Source organism: Falco peregrinus, chromosome 7 (assembly GCF_023634155.1).
Source record: "Falco peregrinus isolate bFalPer1 chromosome 7, bFalPer1.pri, whole genome shotgun sequence".
NCBI classification, from domain to species: domain Eukaryota; kingdom Metazoa; phylum Chordata; class Aves; order Falconiformes; family Falconidae; genus Falco; species Falco peregrinus.
Genome location: NC_073727.1, coordinates 39,818,862 through 39,835,416, shown reverse-complemented (window position 1 = coordinate 39,835,416; position 16,555 = coordinate 39,818,862). Strand labels below are relative to the sequence as shown.

The following is a 16,555-nucleotide window of genomic DNA, read 5'->3' as shown; positions in this document are numbered from 1 at the left end:
ACTAACCTATGGCTTTACCGAGCCAGGAAAGCTAGGTAGAAGCAGGGCAGCAGAAAGCAGCAGGCAGCACCCCTGTGCATTCAGCCCCAGAAGCAGTCAGAGGATGAAGGGGAGGTAGTTCCAGCCTTCCTGCCATGGCATTACCCAGTGCAGCCACCGATCACAATTGCCTAGGCATTGGCTCTTACTGGCTTTGCCCAGTGTTTGTGTAAACAAAATTGGTTATTTTGGGGCACAGTAATATCATTGCACATTTCAGATCAGATCCATGCAAGATTATGACTTCGAGCTTGACTGCAGCTTTGAACTGGCAGGTGCATCCTCAGGAACGGGTGTTTGCATCATGCCTGATGCAGTCTCCTGGGGTTTGCCCTGGCAGTTCTTTGGCCAGAAGTATGGAAAAGCTGTGCGCAGTTCTGTATGTTGGATAATGTGGGTCATGGCAGCCCTGCCAGTGGGTCCAACCAAGAGCGTGTATGTCCCTAGTTCAGCTAGCACCAGCGTGTTGTCACATTCTTAAAACTGAAGATTTTCAGTAACTGGGACTGGCTGTATCCTTCTGTTATCTAGTCAGCATCAGTACAGACATCTCTAAAATAACATGTGTAACTAAGAACTTTTTCACTTAGCTCAGTGTATAGTATAGTATCCTCTCTGTTTGAGATTGCGGGAATAGGACAAAGTATTGCTTCTCTGGGAAAAAGAGAGCGCCTGGAGTCTTTCCTAGATTAAGTATTTCTAGCTTCTTCATTGGTATTTTTTACATAAATAAAAACCTTTTATCTGAAAAACACAAGCCTGATTGCTTATAGAAGACCATGTGTACCTTTAATAATAGTGATGAGATGGGGCGTGCCTCCAACTGGAATAGTTTTTAAACAGAAGCTGCCACCCTTGGTCTGGCAGCGGCAGTAGCTTCAGTTAGATGCAGTGATCGGCCTCATGTTGTGCTTGTGGGCTGTTGCAGTGTGAAAGTGCTGAGGTTTGTTGGCCTTGAGTGCCACCCACAGTGTGTGTTTCCTGCTGTGCTGCAAAATGTACAGTGACAGTACATAAATAGGAAAGCTGGTTTGGGGGACAAATCACCTTTTTGTTGGTGTGAGTCAGCTGGCGGTTTGTAGCAATTCTCTTGGCTTCTTCAGCAGTGTTACTGCAATAGCTTCTGATGTTACACGGATCTTGTGTTGTGGACAAATGGAGGTTGTGAGCTTGATAAACTGCCAGCTTTTTATTGTCAATGGACTTGAGGTGGACTTGAGATCTGCAGTGTTGACTTCCTTAAGTTTTGGGAGCTCTTCTGGGCTTCATGAAGTGCACTATTCATCATCTTAATCTCCTTGGTTAGGAGAATAAATAAGGTCAAGCAATTAATATCAGAGCGTGCATCTGCTATGGTCCAGAAGGGCCTGTTGCCCTTGGGGCATGCCATGGTGCCTGATGTCAGAGTTGCAGGAGTGGCCAGCCAGGACCCAGAACCTTATCCCAAGAATGGGAGGAAAAATAACTGCATTCATACGTACCCCTTAGGTTATGTTCGTGTGTTTTTGTGGTGATTAGTGCCTGATCTGAAGGTAAAACTTGCAGTGTCTTAAGTTAACAACTTAGCATGTTAACCCATGCTACAAGTTGATGCAAGTCTTTGGCCTGTCTTGTTCTGGCACAGCCAGCTTATCCCTGTTGATTTGTAGCTGAGGCTGACAAAGAGCCCATCAGGGTGCTCACATTTGTGAGTTTTATGTCCTGGATCTGGCTGGATCCAGTGCCAGATTTGGAAGAGCAGTGGAAGAATTTGTTTTACTGCGGTTGCTGGCAGTCATTTTTCACCCCCCTCCTGAAGTACAGCAGCTGTTTGCCAGATGCGTGCAGTGTCAGCATGCTCACACGTGTGAAACAGGTAAAGAGGGCTATCAACCTGAGATTTCAAAAGCTGCCACCACCGCCCTTGGTCCTTGAATTAAGAGAGATGTGACAGGTTCATGCCATACTGCTGTTTTTGACCCTGTACAGAAACGTGTGATAGGCCAGGATATACATCTGGCTCTGATGGAAATAGCTAGTTATCAAACTGTAAGCTTGCATTCTCAGTGTGCGTGTGCAGATACAAGGGAGTTCGCACTGATTAAATCCTTACAGAGCTGTGGTTGCTTTAGGTCAGTTAACCCATCAGCACAGAGTCCTCCAGACCTCGGTCTCAGAAGCATCTGAGTATAACAGAGGAAAAGTCTGCTGGAGTTGCAAACTGTAACTCCACTTAATCGTTTGCCAGGCAAAAGCCTCTCTAAAACCTTGCCCTCAGTATAAAGGCTGTATGTTTTCCATTTTATGGGGTATTCAAATGATCAAGATAAGGAGACAGATGATACAGTCGCAGAAGGCTTTTCTTCAGCAAGTGATGGTAGAAGTGCTTTGTGTCATGATAATGCCTGTGTATTGTGCAGAAATTTCAGTTCCTTAGACAGAAATGTACCAAATACTTAATTTTCTTTGTGCTTTCCTTATCTTTCAATAGATTCAGATATCTGTGTCTGGAAATGTAAACTTCCATTTTGACTGGCCTGATGAGTTTGGTTGCTGCCTCCTGAACGTTTAATTTTTCCTTATGCTCTGGCGTCTGTTATTCTTTAGCACAATCACACTGAATATCAATTAGGAAGTGGGAAGATGATTGTGGAAAACTTGGGTGAGGGGGATGAGATGCTGACTGGGATTTTGGCCGTTTTGAGTGAGGATGCATGTTTGTGCTGAATTCTTTCTGGACTTTGAAAACTCTCCAGTATTAACATACACAGGGTCTGCAGCAACATGAGATTTTTGAGATCCCCATGATTTGCGTTCCTCTCTCCAAAATTACAATAAATGGTCTCTTCCGTGGGCAGGAAGATAGGACAAGTGGTCAGTGCCAAAGTTATTTAGCAGATGGTGCTTGAGTAGTGAGCAACATCATCATTTCAAGGGTAAGGCACATAATGGATGTCTACCGGCCTGGCAAATGAGACCCCTGGTGTTACTCACATGCTTCCGTCTCCCATCCTGCAAGATGCTGCCATCTGTCAACACACCAAGCCAGGCCTTGCTTAAATAAGTAAATAAATCCATTTCCCCCTTCTTTCCAAAGCTCTTGCCATCTCCTGGGTTAAATAAAAGCCGTGTATATATGTATGCTACGTGTGTGCTTATGTATATATTGTATGTGAGGGAGGGGGAATACAGATACAAATATGAGAAGTGCACCTTTGGGTTGTGTTACTCGGGACAGACAATGCTAATGCCTGGTAAACATTTTCAAAAAAATACTCTGTACTTTTGTAAGTGCCATTGTACACCAAGTGTAAACAGTAATGGCTCTTGTCATTAATTAATCATCTCTTTCTCTGTCTTTCGGCAGAGTGTGACAAGCTGCGGCGGGATGGCTACCGGAGCTCGCAGTATTACTCTCAGGGCCCAACCTTCTCCTCATCTTCCAGCGCAATCTGTGGAAGTTACCAGGATGATTATGAAGAAATTGAACAGAAGGTAATGGTGGGGGCCAGAGTGCTGGAAAGAATACATGCCTGGTGCAGTTTAAGGCAGGATTTTTGGAAGATCATGAAGATGCTTATTCCTTTGAATTACAGTGATACTAGATCATCTGACTTCCGTAGTCTCTTGAAAATCCCATGCATTTATATAAAGTTCCTACTGGCATGTTCAGGATGTGAAAGTCAGGGGTTTGGTAATGTTCCAAGAGGAAGACCCCAGCAAGGGTAACTGTTTTGAATCTGGTAAGTATTTACATTCAAGTAGCAGGAAGAGCTCTTAGCCAGCCATCACTGTACTGGTGTTGTAACAGCAGCATATGCACACTATGAATTGCTAATACAGGCAGTTACGCAGTTTCACTAAGTAGAGGCTTTGGCCTAATGCAGCACAGCTGTTTGTGTGAAGGCATCCAGAAGAATGAAAGATTGCCCACAAAGTTGGCTTTATCAGCTTTCTTTCAGTTTACTTCATGGTTTTCCCGTTGATATGCCCACATCTCAACCAAGTATGCTTAGCTTAAACTCTAGCAATTAATTAAACCAATGAAGAGAGGGGACAGCTGAGCACGAGTCCTGAGAAAGTTGTGAAGACCTATTGTTATATATGTCAATTTATATATGTTTCAATTACAGAATTAGTGAATTGCATTAATGTTCTAAAGAAGAAACCAAGTTTTGCTCCTCTGTTTTTACCTTACCCTGGTGTGCCAGTGGGCTCTGAAAGAGAAGCTAACTTTGGTGGTGTGGGCTAGAACATTACTGCTGGGCTGGACAGCAGGATGCACTAGAGCCTGGCTATCCAAAGCTGAAGTGCTGGAGCTCCTGGGATTTTCAAGACAGATACTCTACAATACTTTGCCACTAACTACTGTTGCTTAGGGGGTGGGAGGATATCCTTGACTGTAATGCAGTTTAATTTTTTTGAATCATTACTAAACCATATGTGCCTCTGTAGCTTGGACCAAATAACTCTGTATACAAAGTGTGCAGATCCTGAGAACTTACTTCAAAGGGTACAGTGTATTCAATTCTATCCTCCATGGTTTTTAATTGCATAAAAAAAGGTGATGTGGAATATGTACCATCTCTCAGCCAGGTGGCGATTGCATTGTATCTGTCTATTGGCAGGGAATGTTAGAGCATCTTGTTTAGCTGTGTGTGGTATGTGCTGGCAGTAAGCAGAGAATGTAAAGCACACTCATACTGTGGAATGCATTATAATTGGCAAAACCTTGCTGAAATCAGTGGAATTATGTTTTCCACTGGGGAAGATATTAACACATTGTTGCTATTAATATACTGCATATATATCCATACATATATGTTATCAACTGGTCTTAGCCAATGCTGTGCAGCATATAACCATCTGCACATGTACTAATGTAACAGTGAAAAAAATTTAAGTACACTTTTCTTTAACAGTTTGAATGAGAGCATGTAAGCACGGGCAAGGCTTCTTAGAGACCAAGAGCTCTCATCCTTATCTTGGTTAAGGGTTTTTTTGAGTGTTAATGTAATGTGTTAAAATTTCTGTGCATTCTGAAAAAAGATTAACACAACAAAGTATGCGTCAACGATAGGATAGCACTTCCATTTCAAATTGGAATAGTTTCCTTTTAATATTTTTAGCTGAAAGGATGATTCAGAGCTGTGGAGAAAGATAGCTGCCAAACTGACAGTCTTGGATGTTACCGATTATCTCAGAACCTTAACCTTAACCTTGCCAGTCTTACAGCTCAGAAAGATGTTAATTCCGTGTAAACTGTAGCATGAGTCTCTCTTCGTATTGTACAACTTAGTGTTTCATGGGGTCCTCTGACCATATCTTTGTTTAATTGGCTTTTTTTTGTAATGGCCTAAAATTTTATTCTTCTTTAAAAATGAACGCTTTCCACAACAGATCTCTGAACTTGAATTATAATCTCACTGGTAAAATGCCAAGTAATTCCAGTAAGTTTTATGCCTTGAGCAAGTCATATTTCAGCTGTCAGAGGAGTTCTTCAGTAACGGTGTGGAACTGGGGGTCACCAAAATCCCATGGTTCAAAATGTGAACTCCTCACTACTAGATGAAAGCTTTATAGCTTTTTTGTCTATTCAAAGCAAAACAACCCAAACATCTAAATTCTGTACATGCAATACTTAATAGTCAAAAATCAAGAACAGCAGAATAATGATGGGTTGATGAATAGCAGTTCACTGTTTGGAAGTTCACTTCTAAGTTGATATAATTACCAACTTGTAGAAAAAACAGTGTTTTGTTGCATGGAGATTTCACAAAGGAAACCATCTTTTCCCTGCTCTTTTTAATCTGCTTTTACAAAATTGTAGCCAGATATTCTGCTTGTCTGTCTGTGCCAGAGGCAATATGAAACTATGGCTAGGTGATGCAAGAGGAGACCTTGATCCACAAATATTCTCAGATTTTGTGGAGGTAGGTGTCTTTCCAGAGAGGGTAATATTCATACCACAAAGCACACGATTCAGCGTGAGTCTTGGAAAATGTCTGAGATAAGCAGAACATTTGCTGCTCCAAAGAAAAAACATTAGGGAGAAGCAGGCAAGTTAGCCCAACTCAAAAATGAGCAAACAAAATTAGAAAACACAGAAAACTGGTCTCTGAGTGGTAGTTGATATAAAATGAAGTTCTTGGAACTACCCTTTTAGTCGTAACATTAGTTCTTACAAGTTGCATTAATGGAGCACAGGCCAAGCTCCACTGCATCCTAATTGATTTTGTTAGAGATTAAATTGGTTTATCTGGATTTTACATCTCAGTACTGTGAGACCAGCGTCCTCTGTTCTCATCTCTTACATACCGCTGTTGATGACACAACTTGGGAGCTATTCCTGTCCTTCAGTAATGCTCTGTTTTCCCAGTGTCAAAGATACATGGAGATGTCACTTTCAAACTCTGGTTCCCCTTATGTTCTGAAATGTGTACATTGTGTGTATTAAATGTATTTGTCTTTTATGTGTTTTTTTCCTCATTCTTTTTTCTTACCCTTTTTATCACTTATTCTCTTTGTTTCTTTTTGTCTCACTCAACAGTCTAGTCTGTTAGACTGCATCTCTCAGTCTTGCATTAACGCCTGCTGTAACTTGGTTCCCTGGAGCAACAAGGTACCTTGCCCGTGAGTGGGACCATCCAGCTGCCATATCTGCAGCTTGATGTTATCTGTAGCATTTAGCATATATGCAGTCTTACACAGCTCTTAGCTCTCAGTCATTACCTACTTCTGTTTTCTGTTTTAAAAAAATAATATAAAAAATCAGCTGCTCAACAGAAGAATGCCATGCCAGGTTTGTTTCCTTTATTTTTCCTCATCACTCCTTTTTGTCTGTGGTCCAATATTCTCTGTTCAGTTGGTTTGCTGAAATTTTTAATTCCTTTTCGTCTATTAACATTTGTCTCCTTTGAAACCCCTCCCCTAGTGAACGCTGTGCTTTATTTAATTGGATGTTTCATTGGTTTGTAAGTAGCCAAGGAAAAACTTCACTCATTTGGAGTAATGGAGTGTGTTTTCCTTAAATGATGAATGTGAGCTATAGAGAGTGCTTGCTCCCAGGCATGCAGTATATCATGTCTTTATTCCATCTGTGAAAATGTTTGTATGCCAAACACTCATGGTATTTTTCCCCAGGTCCTGTCATTTGGCTTGTGAACTTTGCTTTGATACAGTCTGTTAAGCTTCAGGTGAAAAAACATTTATTTTACTCATTCATGGGGAAAAAAAAGTGTGTTTTTGCCACTGTATTCAGCCAGACTGTTAGTTGTCTCTTCAATATCTGCAAGAGGCTGTTTAGTATTCTAAGTAAAAACAAATGCATGAACTGGCTAGAGGGACTTCAGGAGGTCTAATCCAAAACTACTTGGTGTTAAGAGGGGTAAAGCAGTTGGGCACTCCAGTTTGGAGGTGGAAACATCCGAGAGCCCTGAGGCATGGGCTCTAGCAGAACTGGAGATACATCTAGGTGGTGGTGTCCTCAACTGGCCTCCCTGCCTCTCTGCTGCAATTGCATGGGGATGTTCATGTAAGCAGCACATGTATTTTATACTATTTCACCTTTTTTTGAAAATACTGCTAATTTACTGAGTAGAAACAGCAGTTCAAAGCATAAAATACCGAAGCATAAGGAAATGAGTACAGAAACTCTTTGAAGAAGTAAAAGAGGGTAATTCACGCACACTCACACTGTGCAACTGCTGCAGGAATTGTGGATCCTGAAAGTTTAAATGGGTTCAGAAAGCGACTGGGTAAATTCTTATGCAAGGGAGGAGTCCGTCCAATGCTGAGAGAAGATTCTGGGAAGGGTATCCACTGTATGCATCTCCTGATTTAATTTTACCTGTATCTCATTGATTGGTCATTATCATAAGGCAGATATTAGGTAGGCTTTTAGAGCTCTGAACTGATGCAGCACAGCTTTTCTCATGTTTTTAATCCCATTACAACAGAGTAGAGGAAGAAGGAAAGAACGTTTCTGCAGTGCTGGTTGAGGTGGTAACTTGCTTGATGGTCAGTAATTTTTGCTGACAAAAACCTCCACCTTCCTTAATGAGACAGTGAAGGTTACGAAGTGAAGGATTTAGTAGGATAGCAAAGTTGGCTAGTGCAGCTCAAGATCTGTGTGTAGAAGTAATAAAAGGCGGTATTCTATGAAAATTGGGAGAACTAGACTGAGGACATTGATCTGGAGGACACAAAATAGAGCAAGACACGACTGATTCAACTTAAGTGTAAATTCATGTAAATTTATAATGTGGCAGTGTTCCATAAGACAGTGTGAAACCCCAGGGGTTGAAGCAGGCACATAAAGTGACATTCTCGATTAACCAGAAAAGAGGAATTTAAAGGTTTGGGCTTGGGTTCCCCCCCCCCCCCCCCGTTATTATTTGTCTAGAACCCTTTGCACTGGCAAAAAGGGCACTTAAAGCCATCAAATCTAATAAAAGGCTGGGGAAGAAATAAGATATTGGTAAATGGTAATAAGATGTTGGCAGTTGGTATAGACAGCTGAATTGGTATGGCTGTGGTCTGCAACACTGATTTTTATCTTCCCCCCTCCAAATTTTTATTTTTCTGAGAAACTATAATTTTAGAAGTGATTGCAGTAGACAGTGAGGTAAATGACATGACTAGGTTTGATGTTCCTTTGCTGAAATGTAAATTTGTATGGATTAAATTTTCCTCATTGATGTCCCATCTTCTTTCAAACAGTGTAGTATAAACTCCTGGAATATAAAAAGATGAAAAATAAATGGGATATTTAGGCAGAGCATACTGCAAGATATACAGCATATACTCACTTGTCATCTGAGACCTCTCAGATTGCATGCACTGAGGTAGAGAAACCCTTTCATTGTATCTCAGCATCTGAATAGGCTGGGGGGACAATATGTCAACAAGCCATCAGAGAGGCTCTGGCTTACTGAGCCATATAGTTTGTCTATAGGGTATTTATGGGCCATTTTTCTCCTGGATTCTCATTTCAACGCCCATTTGAAAGGTAATGCTTTTTCCCCTCTAATGCATGTTCATGGAAACACTGCAAGGGTCCAAGGCTGCTGCTTTCACATCTCACCTTTCCCTCTTCCCATGTCCATTAAAAAGAACAAATTCCAACAAATTTTCCTGAGGACATGAGTGTAGCATCCCATTGCACAGAAATGTGGCCGTTAAAGTCTAGCAATAAAGTTGTTACGAATCAGAGATGCTTTAAAAACGGGGCAAGTGCTTTCTATTCTACTATGAACATAGTGTTTATGATCAGCTTCACTAAGCAGATACCTAATCTGAGAATGCTGCCTAGTCCAGTTCTATTTCTGATGTAACAGACCTTGCTTGAGAAGACAGTCCTGTAATGCAGCAGCAAATCACTGCATCTTCCAGCAAGCTTCTGTGTTGTAAATGTGGTAATGTTTGCTAAAAATATGTAAAACCCTGTTTTCATCCTGATGATAAAGGTAAACAATTTGTGTGAAGAAAACTGAAAGATGAGCTGCTGTTTTCCTTTGTGTGCAATAAAGCTGTGTACAGCTTTGTCACGCTCACTAAAAGTATCTTCACATCAAAAAAACCCTAGAACCACTACCATTGTGAGTACTTTGGAAGAAAAAATGTAAGTAGAGACAGTCATGTTTCTTCAGGAACCACTGAAAGTGTACCTACAGGTGAAATATTCCTATACCCCAAAACAGCCTGGAACCCTTCTGCTGAATTATTTTGTAGAAGTACACACCACTGTCCTATGGCAGAAAATCATTCTTACTGACACAGTGCTTTGAACTCAACTGCACGATTGGGGTTTCGGTTGCTTTTCATTCATTATATGCTGACAGGGCTGATTCATTTCTGTCTGTTTTCTTCCATCTACCCCAATTTTCTCAACTTTTTAATTCTGCAAAACTTGTGATTGTTGCTCTGCATTTTTTGGGGAAATTAGGATTCGCTTGTAGTAGATGCTTCAGTTCTTCTATCTACTCATATACTGGAACGGAAAAAGTGTTCTGCTTGGTTTGAGTAATTTCCTTGAAAAGGAAGGGTGGCTTTGTAATCAGTATCTCTGCCACCTGACATATTGGAGTAGCCCCTGGTGACTGCTGTATGACAGCTGAGACCTGGCACTGCAGTATAGTCTGAATGTGACAGATATTGATGCTGACTGTATCAACCAAGCAGAGTATCTGAGAGTCACCGGAGCTCACCCTCACCCCACACAAACTGTAAAACCAGGCTTGAGGTGTCTCCCGCGGTGCCCTGATTCAAGCAGAGAAAAGCTTTTTGTAGATACTTCTTTGACTCAGCCCCTGGTTACTCCTTTAAGTGAATGCACATATGCCTGCCGTGACACTGCCACCCACCCAGTGTCACCCACCCGTGCCACCTTCCTTACAAACCCTTTCTGTCCTGCAGCTGTTTTTAAACCTAGCTGGGGGGGAAGCATGGCCTGGAGGCATCTTTCCTTTCTGCAGCAGCATTTCTGTCCCAAATTGCTTAAGTTAACGAAGGTTTTTATGAATTTGAGTGATCTGAGGTGGGAAAGTCCTTGTGTTTGTGTCTAAGTACATAGAAATATGTGTGCCCATGCTGTATATATGTATAAACAGTGTATGTACACACACTCATAAAAAGATAAGTATTTACATTATATTTTTATAGAAATGGTTTCAGAGCCTTTTATAAACGGTGCAGGCCTGCAAAAATACTGGCATCATCCAAGCAGCTTGTATTGAGCGAATTGGTGGGGCTTTCAGAGGGCTGTGCCGTGTCCTACAGAGCAGCAGCTATCCCTCCCACAGCCTCTAGTGAAGAAGTGCAAGACTTAAGGAAATGGATTATTTCCTGAAAGAAAAGCTCCCACATTTCAAAATGTGGTTCCAAACTGCAGGATGACATTAGTAGTAATTTCATTGTCTGAAATGTTTTTTTGTTGTTATCTGAAGAGATTTTACTTTTCTATTCTTCTACTTTTTGCCTGGAAGTTGCTTTTATTTTGATTTTTTTATTTAATAAAACGTTGGGCCTTGTCCTACAGGGTGTAGAGTCAAAGCATAATAGAATAAATAAATGGTTATTTATTTATAAACAGCGGGAACTCCTCATGGTAACAGGAATAAAATTAAAATCTGAAATGATAAACAGTGGTTGCGGCACAGTGTCTGGGCATGTCTTTTGTATAGCACTCGGCTTCAAGAGAAAACAGATCGCATAGACTGAAACCCCATGACAATAAAAAACCCCATCTGTTACAAATAGCTGTGATGTTTCTTCCCATGCCTGTGTATGGCAGTGAGGGAGTAACTGCTGGGGGAGGCAGTGATCCAGTACTGACAGCCCTATGTAGGGTAGTATTTTGCTCTCCAAAGGGAATAAAGAAAAGGGGTAGAGGGCTGTGACTTTGGTCTGGTGCTAGAGAGGGAGGTCCCAAAGCAAACACCCCTGAAGCAGAGGAGTTGGGAGGTTGCAGAGAGATCTCAGCTAGTGCTGCAGCTGCTACACAACTCCTCTTCCATGGTTTTCTTGTCTTTTTTGTTTGCCTGGGGCCAGAAGGAGGCAGAAGTTTGGGTTTTGTCCCTGGTCTTCCTCTCCTGCTTCTGGGATTCCCTGGGGTGCCATGCTGGGTAGAGTGGGGAGGAGAGAAGGCTACTTTTGGGTTTGCTTGGAGCTTGTGACCACCTGCTGGAAGCCCCAGTGATGTCTTGCACATGCCCTGAACTTTCCTGTCCTGAGCATTTGCCACGGACTATCAGTAAAAAGCTACGTTATGGCTTGCTTTGCCATTACTGGCATGCCAGCATGGACCTTGTAATGAAAACAGATTTGCTCCCTAAACGGAAGTGGCTTTTTTGACATAACTTTCTGTGGTAGAAGGATTTGCACAAGCTATTGCAACTTCTTTTTCTGGTGCAGAAAGTTTTTCCATTGGTTGGTTGTTTTTTGTTTTGGTTTTTTTTTGTTTAAGTGAAACACCCATGATGGAGGTGAAATCTCCCACCTTGATAAAGAATGACTTAAAATGACCATTCTGCAGTTACTAATATTGTTAACTGTTTCACCCCTGAAAAATTGGCAAAACGAACCCCTTGACTGTGGCATGAGTTCTTCCAAGGCCAAAGCAGTTATTTTTGCTACCTCACTGACCTGTAGCTGAGGATTTGGTAGAGTGCATTGGCTGGTTCTTCTACTGAGCTCTCCCCAAATCTGTCTCTTCATAACAGGCTTCTCACTGAGACCTTATGCATCCTTACAACCTGTACAGCTGGAGCAAAGCAGTGCTCAAATCTCATCTTCCCAATAGGGCACTAGGTGGGGAGAGCAGAGGGAAAGGCAAACAGGTGCAGTGAGAGGGGTTAATCATGGCAGGGGCGATGTCAGTGTAAGATACTTAGTCACTGTGCTTTGCTGTGCTCGTGACCACTCTTTTCTCACTCACTGTTGTATATATATTCCTTAGACTGATCTGATTCTTGGATGAATACAACCCAGGTGTTTTCTTGTGGGTTGTTTGCTTGTGTGGTTTTTTCTAATCACTCTTTTCATAGGTCAGAGTGTCATATTTGTGAGGGTGTATTTTGCTCCACAAGCTGTCATGCTGACTACAGCAGCAATACCTTAGTAATACCATAGTCCTACCTTTTTTTTCCTGGTAGTAAACTTACGTTGTTTGTGTATTTCTGTTTATAGTGTCCCGTCTCTTCCCCAGAAGAAGAAAAGCTTATTACCATCAAAAGGCCTAAAACTCCAGTTTCAAATGAGTTATCAGATATCAACACCCAAACCAACTGGACTAAATCACTCCCACTGCCCACGCCTGAAGAGAAAATGCGACAACAAGCACAAGCAGTCCAAACGGATGTGGTTCCTATTAATGTGACTGGTAGGCTTTTAATTTCAGTAATTGCATTACACTGAGGAGGGTGGGAAGGGATAAAGAAGATCCATAAAGCTGGATAGTATTTTGACACTTGTATATTTTCTGCATGAATTTTAAATTCCTTCTTGCAAATCTTTGTGAAAAGCGTTTTGTGTTTAATAGCTTTTATCTCTGAACCTTACGAGAAAACCTCAAAATCCCTTAAAGTTATCATTAATGAAGATGGTCTATACAACATGGGCTTGACATGGCACTAGATATTCATGAAATACAAGAGGATTGATAAATAGCAGTGGTTTTGCTGTAGACTGCACTGAGGATAATGTAATGGAAAATAATGATTTATGCAATGCTAACTATATTTCAGGATTTTTTTTTTCCCTAGGAATTTTATGTAAAGAAAGTTATCAGGGACTTCTGTATTCCAAAGACTAAATGTTACAAAATTCAAGGAAAAAACCTTTAGGCTCTTATTTTTATCAGCAACAAGAGGTTTAGCTTAGGTTTATCAGCAGCAAGGGGAGTAAGGTAAGAACAGCAGAAGTTAATGGGGCTACCTCCGTCTTTGATCAAGGCTCTTGGTAAGATACTCCGCTGATGTGAACATAGTCCACATTTTCTTGTTATGAACCGTGTATTAACTCTTCATTTTTGAAAATCCTCTTTGGTTTTACAGTTGTAGAACTCTTGCTCCATGGAAGTTAAATTATGTTAAAGCCTAATGCTGAATAGATACTTTGTTGTGTGTAAATAGAATTTCTGTGAAAGACTGAGTTATGTCAATTCAATAATCCCTCTTTTTCTGCACAGTGTCAAGATTGTCTATTATTAGTTAATTCAAACAACTGATCGTTTGCCTGCCAAAAGCAGGACGATATTTAATACTTGATTTATTTCAAATGCCATATGGCACACTCTGACTCCATGCTTCCTCTTAGAATCAGTAGCTTGCAATGTTTGGTTTTGTTTTGAAAGTAAATTGGGTGTTATCTTTCCCTGTGTGACTACTAATTTTTTCACCTATATTTTTTATAAACTAGTCTTTTAAATAGTATTATTTAACAGTATTTAAATATTTAAGTAGTATAGGAGCAGTACTTCTGTGACAAACACCAGAGAGCTCTGAGTAATCAACAAGAAACCTTTCCTTGAATAAACAGCAGCAAATACTTGAAATAAATAGCATGAAGACAATGGAAAGTTATGAACACTCCACCTCTGGAAAATTAGTAGAAGGAGAATAAATGCAATGGTAAAATGTTACTAAGCCAGTTGGCATTATGTAGGGAATGCAGGATACAGGTGCAGAAGGCTGAGTTATGGGAACAGCAGGTGATCTGACATAATCAATATGCTTGAGCAGCGCTTAGATACTGTGACAGCAGAACAGGGTATATTTACAGAAGGAGTAATCTGCTGTTCGATTTAATGACCCTGCATACTTAAAATTTATGGGAGAAGTAAACAGATGGAAAGAAAAATGAGGTAAAAGAGATAAAATAAACCTCGTAGATTTAATTCTGTGTCATAGGGAACGTTACTGTGTTTGGATAAATTACATTTGTGACTTAAACCAGCTTAATTCAACTGGTGTAGCAAACCTTGTGTCCCCAGAATTGTTTGGTTTGCACTCAGCAAACTCAGCAGTTCTCAACTTTTCTGATAAAATAGTGCATGTGCATATTACACCTCACCTTTCTGGAGTGTGCTGTTGAGCATGTCAATTCCCTTTAAACGTGGTAATTGGAAGACATAAAAGGGAGGGCAGTAGAGGAAGACTGCTGTTGCAGTGTGTGGACTGGTCTGGGATCCACCGTTTCCGTTCCCTTGGAATAATTATAGTTCTACCATGAAACAAGGCAAGTGAGAGTAACAGACTATGAGCCACACACAACACACAAAAAAAGCTGCTGTCCTTGTTCTTCTTTAAAAAGTCACAATCTGCTCCCTTCCTCTGCCCTCCCACACGCCAAGTAATTTTATTTTGTGAAGTTCCTTATGTTACTTCATGAGACAGGAAAAAAACAACCAAAAATTCTGCGCTGTTTGTTCAACGTGCCATGGAACAAACCATTGCCTGTTTTGTTTTTATTTGGCTTTTTCCTTCACTTGCTCTTTTTCTCACTCTCCCAGAAGAGAGGTCAAAAAACTTCCACTTTATTACTCCTGGCATGAAATAAAAGTTTAACCTCTGAAGAGGCTGCTGGCAATTGACAGCGTTTTCATCAGTGCATTAGTAAATGATTCTGCCACAATGGCCTCTCGTGTGGCTGTGCAATAAATGCTCCACAAGTTCAGCTTTCAGGGCTCTTTGGTAAACAGATTGCAACTAATACAGTAGTAGTGAAAATCTGTTGGATAGCCTGAAGGTACAGGGGCATTGCATTAGGCTGACAGGCTGCTGACTAGACATCCAGATTTGGAAGCAGTTACAGTCTTTGGGAGTGCCTGGGCTGAGCTTTTTCTGGCCTGGAAGGGGTTGGGCTGAATTTCCAGTGGTGGCCAGTCTTTGCTTTTACATACCCTGGGCATTAAAAGATGTATAATGGTGTCTGCTCTCATGGGTTTTCTGGAACTAACTTTCTTTCCAGATGGAGGAATCTGGTGATGGTGGAGGTGATCAGCACCTGGCAGGACCCTGCAAAACATTTAAGCATTTGCTTGAGTCTGGCTTGACTGACTTCAGTGAGATTTAAGCACATACTTAAATATTTTCGGTGAATCCAAGGAAACTGAGTAAACTGCATGAGGGAAAGCTTGACTAAACTATATAAGGAATGCCTAGATAATTTGTTACAAACCTGTTACAGAAGGCAGAAGTATCCTTAAGTCTGCAAAATGTATTTAACATTAACATCTGTATTTTCAAAAGAAAAAAAAAAGACAATGAAGAATGGAAAAAAGACTGAGACATTCTGATTTTGCTTGGAATTTATTGAAGCTGCTACTTCGAAATTCTACAAATTTGCACAGTGGCTTTGAAAAAGCTATTGAATATGGATTACAGTGGAGTTAGCTCTTGGGTAGTTCAGGGGAAGAAGTTACTGTGGATCAGCTGACACAGTAATATTTCCCCATGGTCATCCTGTTTGTGCTGTCTGAGGCTTCATGTAAAAGACTCTCTCCTTGTTTGCACTCTCTGCTTACCATTTATATTTTATTCCAGGGCATTCAAAGCTGTATTTTAATTTCCTTGCAACTCACTGTCTCAGGCATAATTGTTGGCCTTTGAATGGATAAAGATATGTTCAGAGATGAAAACTTTCTCCTTCAAATTCTTTAGATTTGTTATGATGTGGCTGGAATTATTATGCTGCATGGCAGGATTACCTAGTGGTCCTGACCCTCTGACCCCATAAGGGTCCTAATGTCCTAGTAGTGGTAATGTCCCAGCCAGTGGATAGTCTGTCTCAGTATTTCAGGGCTTCTACTAAGCCAGTGGGATCGATAGTTCTAAATTTTATAGATCCCATGGGCTTTCTCCTCCCTTGGTCTGCCCTGACTTCAGTCAGTCCAAAACTTGGATAAAACTGGCGCTTCTTTGTAGCTGCAAGGATTCTGCTTAGCACTAAGTGCAGCTCATGGGAGCCCAAGGCTCCAGTCAAACAGAGTCAGAGTCTTTATATTTACAATATGGTGAATGAAACTGCTGTGTTTTTT

The 16,555-nt window shown here is 41.0% G+C and overlaps 1 protein-coding gene across 1 annotated transcript in view; it reads left to right on the top strand.

Annotated features, from left to right (window-relative positions):
* NHSL1 (NHS like 1) overlaps positions 1-16,555 on the top strand; it is a 182,130-nt gene that overhangs the window by 144,718 nt on the left and 20,857 nt on the right. Inside the window, 3 exon segments of the mRNA XM_055810616.1 lie at positions 3,386-3,513; positions 6,569-6,640; positions 12,706-12,898. Coding sequence (XP_055666591.1) covers positions 3,386-3,513; positions 6,569-6,640; positions 12,706-12,898 — 393 coding nt within the window.